General features: G+C 26.8%; 2 protein-coding genes across 2 annotated transcripts; one reads left to right on the forward strand and one right to left on the reverse strand.

Annotated features, from left to right (window-relative positions):
- The first annotated feature begins 1,319 nt into the window (after positions 1-1,319).
- Positions 1,320-7,530, forward strand: LOC136080761 (uncharacterized). The gene is made up of 6 exons (XM_065797839.1): positions 1,320-2,201; positions 3,457-3,538; positions 4,327-5,616; positions 6,137-6,233; positions 6,325-6,817; positions 7,059-7,530. The coding sequence occupies exons 5-6, from the start codon at positions 6,545-6,547 to the stop codon at positions 7,275-7,277; spliced, it is 492 nt and encodes a 163-aa protein (XP_065653911.1). The 5' UTR covers positions 1,320-2,201; positions 3,457-3,538; positions 4,327-5,616; positions 6,137-6,233; positions 6,325-6,544; the 3' UTR covers positions 7,278-7,530.
- LOC136080309 (salivary glue protein Sgs-3-like) lies at positions 3,605-4,461 on the reverse strand. Its single transcript, XM_065796928.1, has 2 exons — positions 4,417-4,461; positions 3,605-4,063 (listed from the first exon to the last, which is right to left on the reverse strand). The coding sequence occupies exons 1-2, from the start codon at positions 4,459-4,461 to the stop codon at positions 3,605-3,607; spliced, it is 504 nt and encodes a 167-aa protein (XP_065653000.1).
- Positions 7,531-9,869: the final 2,339 nt, after the last annotated feature.

Raw genomic sequence — 9,869 nt, forward strand, 5'->3', positions numbered from 1 at the left:
AAATAATTAAATAATATTATTCGCAATGTTTGAGATGAGAAAATTTTTTATGATAAATATTAATGTTACATACATTATTTAAATAATTTTAAAAATTAAAGTTACTTTTTTTCTATAGAAATAATAGCATATATAAAAAATATTTGATCAGTTATGAGCAATAGTAAATTGAGGAAAAATGATGAGAAGTTTGATTATATTGTTAGTAACTTATTACCTACCCTTTAAGCAAAGATGAATAGTCAACTACCAACAAATGGAGATGTTGTACGCCATTATCTTTATTTTACAAGATTTGATTTGAAATTAACATCTGTTGTTTGGGAAAAAGTTATTGTTTTCTAGAAAATGGCAGGAGTTTCAACAAAACAGAAGAAAGATATTGTTGCAACTTCCTGGTTGCAAAACACTACAGTTATTACATAATTAATTATAACAACTCCCAACTTCCTGTGAAGTAATTTTTCTATAATTTGAACTTTTTGATGTTTAGACATTCTTCCTGATGAACCTACGATGGAGAAACCAGCTGTCGAAGAAAACCAAAAATTAGATAAGTGTTTTTACTAATTTATATATGTATATATATATATATATATATATATATATATATATATATATATATATATATATATATATATATTTGTATAGATATCGATATATAGAATATATTCGAGGTTAAGTATTTTGATGTAATGGTACGAAGTCTTTTGTACTTGTTACAGTGCTCAATATTACTGAAAAATAGAGCTATATATAATTATGATTGGATGAATAAAAACAAATGATTAGCGGGACTTAAAGTTTCATGCCCGATGGCAATCATCAGCCGTTAAAAAAAATCTATTAACGGCTAATGATTGCCTTCGGGCATGAAACTTTAAGTCCCGCTAATCAGTTGTTTTTATTCATCCAAATATAATTATTTATATATATATATATATATATATATATATATATATATATATATATATATATATATATATATATATATATATAATTGAAAAAAAAAAGAAATAAAAAAAGAAAATAAAAAACTGAGATAATTGTCAATTGTTAAAATAAAGAATTCGAAAATGTCAAAAGAAAATGTAAAACCAAACAAGTCATATTATAAACAAAGAAACACTTAAAAAGTAAATACTCAAAATTAACACTTGAAAAAACTAACAAAAGAAAATTTGAACATCGATTTGTACAAAGTCGCTACCAATTTTTCTACACCTTTTTTTTTGCCGAAAATAACAAAAAATTATTATTTTTATTTTGTAGAAGTTTTTGTGTTTACATTTTCGTTTTGTAGTTTTCGCTTTCATTTTGTAGTTTTTGTGTTTTGCCTTTTCGTTTGTAAACAACAACAGCACAAATAGTTTGTAACTATTTGTGCTGTTATTGCTAATTATTTTTATTGTTGTCCGCTGTTTTTCTATTTAACTAGTTTTTCTACACCTTTTTTTTTCTTACACCTTTCTTTTTTTCGCCAAAAAATATTAAAGTTTGTTTTTAATTTAATTTTGTAGAAGTTTTTGTGTTTGCATTTTCATTTTGTAGTTTTTGTGTTTTGTCTATTCGTATGCGTAAAGTTTGTTTATATTTGTGCTGTTGAGGCTAATTGTTTTTATTTTTGTTTGCTGTTGTTATTAATTGAGTGTTTTCATATTTTTTGTCTTATTATTTAATTTATTATAGCTTTATCGTTATTATTATTATTTTTAAGTTAATTTAATTTACACATGGTTTTATTATTATTTTTTTTGTTTCTTTATTTTATTTAGGTGTCACTCCAATGGCTAGTTTTTAACTATATGAGTGACACCTAACCTAATTTTGTAAAATTATAAAAAGAACTTGTAATTTTTTAATTTTTGGTTGAATAAATGGATTAAATATATATATATATATAAATTCGCAATTTTTTTCTAATTTTTTTTAGTTTTTCACTTGTCATTGTCATTTGTCAAGTCATTCGAGCTGCACCTTTCCAAACAGAGGAAACTGTGTGGTAGATAAAACGTTCAGAACATAAAGTATTAGTTCAGAACATAAAGTATTAATATTAAAGCCTTTATCATACATCATACAAGAATGTTTGGAATACAATCTAAATAGATGTTGCGATTTGTAATTTCTTTATCTGAAATTTAGTTTCTGTAAGCTTTAGAAATTATTTGAAGAAATTATTGATGAATTCGGAGCTACGGGTACTAATGTTTTTATATTGTTGTGATGTTTGTGTTCAGTCTAAATTTTTAGATGTTTTCATAAAAAACTCTGTTATATCTGAACTTTAGTGTAAGTATGAATAATTTAATTTCTTAAATCTGTTTTACATTGCCTGTCTTATAACATCTTTACTTGGAATAAAAACCATGTGCTTATAAAGTGAGCTAGAAGCTCTCACCCATGAAGAAAATATTGCATTGGCTAATCCTAAAGATACATTAAACCTGTCAGCAAGATCAGTTGTCAGTAATCCAAGTATTAGCATCATTAAAAATTCATCTTTGCTGCGTAACTTTTATTTTGGTCCAAATAGTTTAGGGTTTTTTTAAATTTCAAAAAACAGCAGTAGATGTTTTTTTAACATTATTTTATCTTCTTTTGATTAATGGTGATACTGCACTATGTAACTCATGAAACACATTGACAGATGTAAGGCCAGTATTCAAGTCGCAAGATCTAATATTCTTAAAGTAAATGTTTGTATACAAGTATATTGCAATAACACGATTTGTTTGGATTATGTTTATATTAAATTGTCTGGTTTTATAGTAATAACTTATGTGGTTGAAGTTAATTTTTCATATAAATCTTTCTTTTTTTCTATAACGTGCTGAAGTTTTTCTAATCAGTTTAAATATTTGCAAAGTAAGGTCTCTGCATTAATGTTTGTTTAATTTGCCTTTTGTATGAATTTCAAATATGAATAAATTTTAGCTATGAATAGAATTGAAAAATGTTATTTGTAATAGAAATTAGATGTATTAATTCATTACTTTAAAGTAAAAAAGCATTGCTATTTTTAATAATATTTAGATTTTTTTGTTGTTGTGACAGTGAGTAAGCTACTTACCATGTACCTTTAGAAATGATTTTAATTGGTAAACCTCTGCCAGATGTTTACCTTTTAAAACATAACCTAAGAGCCCAGGCAAACAATTAACCAATATTAAACGAGTCAACATTAAAAAATGAACTAAATTCAAATTTTTTGTTTTTAATTTAAAAAAACTAATAAGGTAATAGATGGTAGTAACAAAACAAACTATAAATGTTTATATTCTAAATGATTTTTTATCATTAATGGAACCCCTTTTAACTTAATTAATAAGTTGTTAAACATTTCTTGATACCCCAATTATGACTCATCAGTAATATAGTTCATTTTATCACTTTTTTTTTTTTTTTTTTTTTTGTATTTTACTTTTGAGAAAAAAAGTTTTTGTGTCTTTTTAGAACTGCTTTTATGCATTACCCAGAACAACATCATTTAAGAGAAAAAGTAGAGGATGATGTCAGCACAATGTTCAAACTAGGGGTAAAAGTCTGTTTTTTAAAAAAATATTTGCAAAACAAAGAAAGCAAAGTTATTACATTAAAAGATTTATTCAACATTATTAAAAAGTTGAACTAAAACGCAATTGTGGAAAAACAAATAAGGCTTTGTTGGTTGATAAACACATGTTGTTGTTGTTGTTGGTTGATAAACACATGTTGTTGTTGTTGTTGGTTGATAAACACATGTTGTTGTTGTTGTTGGTTGATAAACACATGTTGTTGTTGTTGTTGGTTGATAAACACATATTGCTGTTGTTGGTTGATAAACACATGTTGTTGTTGTTGGTTGATAAACACATGTTGTTGTTGTTATTGTTGGTTGATAAACACATGTTGTTGTTGTTGTTGTTGGTTGATAAACACATGTTGTTGTTGTTGTTGTTGGTTGATAAACACATGTTGTTGTTGTTGTTGTTGGTTGATAAACACATGTTGTTGTTGTTGTTGGTTGATAAATACATGTTGTTGTTGTTGTTGGTTGATAAATACATGTCCTTCTGTAAACCTTTTGTAAAAACTTTATTTATTAAATTTTAATGCATTTTGCAATTTTTTTGAGAAATCAAAGTTCAAGTTTAAAACAATGCTTATGTTTAAAACAATGAAATTCCTCTGTTTATATAAATAAAAAATTAAAATCACTAACTTAATAAAGTTTTATGTGCTTTTTATAGATATAACTTAATTATTAGTTAATAAATGCTAAATCACTAATTTTGATCTAAATAAAATATTTTAGTCATGTTTAAGTTTGACTTTTAAATTTAGGTGAAAAAGATCCTGAAGCTATGATATCTGTTCAAGTTGATCCAGATAGTGTTCTGCAATTCCTTATATTCATAAGTGGAGACATGAAACAAGTCTTCGATATGTTTCTTGAAGTCTTAATGATTGATTGCGCATATTGCACAAACAAACTAAGAATGCCTTTGTTTACTTTGTTGGTTGAAGACAGAAATGCTACAGGTCAAGCTGTTGGTTATGCTTTCATAACACAAGAAGCTAAAAGTACCCTGCAGGATGTGTTTATCAAAATTGAGTTCATGCTGAGTCTTAGCAAAGTAAAGGTTGAAGTGCTTGATAAAGACTTAAAAGAAATTGGTGTAGTTTCTAGGGTTATGTCCTCAACTGTAACTCAACTTTATAAATTTCATGTTTTACAAGCTTTTAATAGATTTTTTAATAAGCAAGTCTTAAGCAGCATTGAAAAAGATAATTTAAAAAAATATTTCAATCGCTTGTGTATGCTAAATCAAAGAAAATGTTTGATACAACTTTGAGTCAGCTTGCTACAGTAGCACCAGATGTTGGAATCATATATTACAACAAAAATTGGAGCTTACCACACCAAGTTCATATTAGGCATACTACGAAACTATTAAGTTTGTCAGTCTTCAAATAACACTAATAACAGGTCTAAGTCTCAAATTCAAAAAATCAAAAATATATTGTGCGGAAAAATATCTTTGGCAGAGGCAGTAAGAGGTATCCTTTTGTTGCATACAAGTAAATTTGAGTAAATGACTCATAGAATTTAATCAATCCTTTAAAGAGCCATAAAATTGTTAAAAGAACACATAAAATTGTTAAAATACTCCATATGCTGCTGGAATTGCTATTGCAGAGTTGAAAAAGTCTCGTGCTAATTTGATATCTTCAAATAAAATTTGTTGTTGTTTTTTGAAAGTTACTATGAAACTTCCTTTAAGCACACAATGGCTATGAAAATAGTCAACGGTGATATTATTTTTAAAGCTGAAGATGCAGGAGAGCATTGGCATTTAAACTATCAAAAAAGGAGTTGATTGAAAATGTTTCAGTGAGGCTTATGGGCTTATAAGCGAAATAGGAAAAAACAATCTTAAGTAATTAATTTTGCACTATACTGCATATGTTAATAAAAATTAATTTACCAATATACTGCAAAGAAGAAAAAATGTTTGAATGTGAAAGTTGTAAGGAGTGGTTTCATGTGACATGTCGTTCTATTCCAAAGATTATATTTGAGAATCCTAATTGCTTTTTACATTGGCATTGCAATTCATGCAGCTAACTAAGGTTTGTTTATTTTTCATTTTTATAGGTTAATTTTTTCTTAAAGCTTATTATTATTATTATTTATTATAGGTTTTTTTTATTATTATAGATTGTTTTTTTATAAAAATTAACTATTTTCACCAGTTTTACAAAATTATATATTTTATAAAACTGGTTAGGCATTAGGTAGATTTAAAAGTTAATAAGAAATCATTCTGACATGGAATCATGAGATGAATTTAAAAAATGCTTACCCCTAATTCCTAAAGATTTTATTAAAAGAGATCCTTCTTCATTTAGAAAGTCTTAATTCAACTAAACACTAGAAATATAAATGCCCAAAGCAATTAGGTATTCCTTTTTCCTTTGGCCAAGTATATACCCAAACACACCCACAGCATAAATATTTACTATATTTAATTTAGTTTTTTTAATATTAAAGTGAAGACAAATATTAAGTATTATTATTAAATATTAAGCTGAAGACGAAATGATTAGACGTTAAGAAAGAAGAACTTAACATTCTGACGTTGTATTTTAGCTCGTCGAAACATGACAGCAAACACAAATTGGTATCCGTTAAGTTTGTGTTGACGGTTAGGCACACGTCAATTATCCAGCAAAGAATATTGGAAACAGTGAAATAACTTTTTTTTTCTTTTTTTCTGTTTTTTTCTTTTTAAAATTAACATAAACTATCAAACTTGTAACGTCTGTTTTCTCTTCTAGAAGCTGCGCATATTTAACTGTTTATTAATAACTCTAAAACTCATGGGCGAGAGGTGTGCGAAACTTGAAGTTTCGAGTTCAAGTTTATTTAATTAACGAATTCAAACGTGTTTAGTTATTCGAATATAATTCGAATTTCGAAATTAAAGTTCGATGTTTAAAAAATTGCTGTAAAATCGTATTAAAATGCTTCAAAAAGTCACTGTAAAATTATATTAAAATGCTTCAAAATATAGGAGAGAGTACTTGGAATTATTTTGATTGGCTTAAAATTAAAGATACTATTTTTGGTTTTTATAAATTTGAAAAATGCAGTCAAAAGATATCTTGGCCTACTTCATCTACAACTGGCTTATTTACTCACCTAAGAAGTTATCATAAGAAGGAATCAGCAGAGTGCGATAAAAAGGCACAAGAACCTAGAGGCTCTGGAATTTCACGGGCGCGGAGACTTGTGGCATCTTTAGAAAGAAGGTTTCCTTTTTTTGACGAGGTAACATAAATAATTATTTATATATTGAGACTGAATATATAAGTGTTTATTTCAGTGTTTTATCAATCTTTTTCAACATTATTATTATCAATCACGCACTAATGTTTAATTACCTATTTCCACACAAAGCTTTCTTAAACTTCAATTGCATTACAGATAATCGTCATACTTATCAAATATATTAATACCTAATTTTCTATATTCCTTGAACTACTTGACAATCTCCGTAATATTTTATTAGGTTCAGTCAGATGTAGTTTGCGCAATGGTAGATCCATGGTACAAGTCACTTTACTGCAAGGAACCTGAGAAACTGGCTGCCAACTTATCAGAGCTGCGTGAACTATTCAATGAACTTCCTACAATACCAGGTTTAGGACCAAAACTAGTCCAGTCTCAGCACTCAGTGACGGAGTACACACTAGAAACACAATTAACAGGCTTGTGGGATGTATACTAAATGGCCCCTTTAATGACGTGCATTAAAGAGCCAATTGTGTTAAATTGCAATGTGAAACGGAGCATTGCTCAAACGTCAATAGATCTTAATCGTATATTAGATCGAAGATCCTAAATTAATATGAAAAAAAAGTTAAATTTAATATAACGATTTAAAAAAAGGTGTAGAAAAGTTGGTAGCGACTTAGTACAAATCGATGTTCGAATTTTCTTTTGTTAGTTTATTTAAGTGTTAATTTTGAGTACTTACTTTATAAGTGTTTCTTTATTTATAGTATAACTTGTTTTAATAATATGTCTTTATTTATAATATGAATTGTTTTTTTCTACATTTTCTTTTGATATTTTCGAATTCTTTATTTTAACAATTGACAATTATCTCAGTTTTAATTTTCTTTTTTCTTTCTTTTTTTTTTCAATTATATATATATATATATATATATATATATATATATATATATATATATATATATATATATATATATATATATATATATATATATATGCATATATAAATTAGTAAAAACACTTATCTAATTATTGGTTTTCTTCGACAGCTGGTTTCTCCATCGTAGGTTCATCAGGAAGAATGTCTTAACATCAAAATGTTCAAACTATAGAAAAATTACTTCACAGGAAGTTGGGAGTTGTTATAATTAATTATGTAATAACTGTAGTGTTTTGCAACCAGGAAGTTGCAACAATATCTTTCTTCTGTTTTGTTGAAACTCCTGCCATTTTCTAGAAAACAATAACTTTTTCCCAAACAACAGATGTTAATTTCAAATCAAATCTTGTAAAATAAAGATAATGGCGTACAACATCTCCATTTGTTGGTAGTTGACTATTCATCTTTGCTTAAAGGGTAGGTAATAAGTTACTAACAATATAATCAAACTTCTCATCATTTTTCCTCAATTTACTATTGCTCATAACTGATCAAATATTTTTTATATATGCTATTATTTCTATAGAAAAAAAGTAACTTTAATTTTTAAAATTATTTAAATAATGTATGTAACATTAATATTTATCATAAAAAATTTTCTCATCTCAAACATTGCGAATAATATTATTTAATTATTTTTGAGAATCATTGATATGAAACAAATTATATTTACTAATATTATCTATGATACATAGTTTAGAATTATAAAACAGTTCTCTATAACAACAAATCTAGTTTAATGCCAAACAGCAACACTGGGGTGTACAAGCTTACGTGTTCATGCGGCGGAATTTATATTAGGGAAACAAAAAAAGAGAATTTTGAAAAGAAGCATAGAACACCATACTATTAACATGAATGGCAATTGGCATGCTTTTGGAGCAACTGAGCATTGCAAAGAATGCCATGGGATGTTCGACTGGCTGCACCCAAAAACTTTATTTATAAATAACAGCTATCATAAAAGGAAAATAAGGGAATCGCTTGAAATTAACTATGCGCAAACATCTCAGGAGGTTAAACAATCCCCGGTACTGCTTAACAGAAATAACGGGGTAAAAGTTGCTTCAAATAGTTGGGGACCACTATTTAAGAAAATCATTAAAAAACAACAACAATTTTTTCGTAGTCTTTGTAATGACTTCTTTCGTCTTTTTCGTCGTCTTTGTAATGACTATAATTTATAATATTTTATTTTGTAAATTGATATTTTACGTCTGATGATGGTCTATATAAATTAGACCGAAATATTACAAAAAAGAAAAAACTAGTACGATTCTGGGCGGAGGTGTACTGTGGCATATCTTAGTTGATTTCGATTTAAAAACGGCTAAAATAAATCATCATTTTACTGACACGTGAATCAAGTACACCTCCGCCCGATTCTGTTTTTGGTGCTTTATAACTTAAAATAATATTAGAAATATTAAATTTTTTCTAAATCAGTTTTAAAGATGAAGATAAATTGGAACAATATGTGATAAGCTATCAAACTAAAATTACCAAATTTTCAAAGAGAAAGGAACTTTGATAAACCACGAAATAAAAAACAATCCTGTAATTTCATGAATCAGCTTTCCCTCTTGCAGTTATATTATATTAGGACGCACTTATGCCAATGTTTGCAAATTCTTTTGACTCACTTATGTCACTTATTCGCACTTGTGTCAGTTAAAGGTAAGCAGATTATTTCAACAAAAAAAATTATTTAATAACTCGAAACAATTTAATCGATTAGTTATTAGCAGAAAAATAAGGCAATAAGATAGTGGTAAGAAGCAAATAAAGAGAAGGAAATTTAAAAGGTAAATTGCAGAGAAAAAACAAAAAAACTACAGAGAAAAACAGTTAAAAAAAAAAACAACCTAAAAACTTACTCGTCTTAAAAAGCGTCTTGTCAGTTTTAAAGTCAAGTCTTGAAAAAACCCCCAAAAGTTTTGAAAAAAATAAATAAATTGATTTATTATTGTATAGATTTATGTACGTACATACTATATAAATGAAAGTAACTATTTATTCAACCTAAATAATATCTATTTAATTTTAAATAATTTACTATGTTTATATTAAAAAGTTTCTTTTAACTATCAATTTATGTAAAATCAAATTCCCAGGGATGTTTTTGTTAAATTAAAAAGCAGTTTG

The sequence above is a fragment of the Hydra vulgaris genome, chromosome 05 (genome assembly GCF_038396675.1).
Source record: "Hydra vulgaris chromosome 05, alternate assembly HydraT2T_AEP".
In the NCBI taxonomy this organism is placed as follows: domain Eukaryota; kingdom Metazoa; phylum Cnidaria; class Hydrozoa; order Anthoathecata; family Hydridae; genus Hydra; species Hydra vulgaris.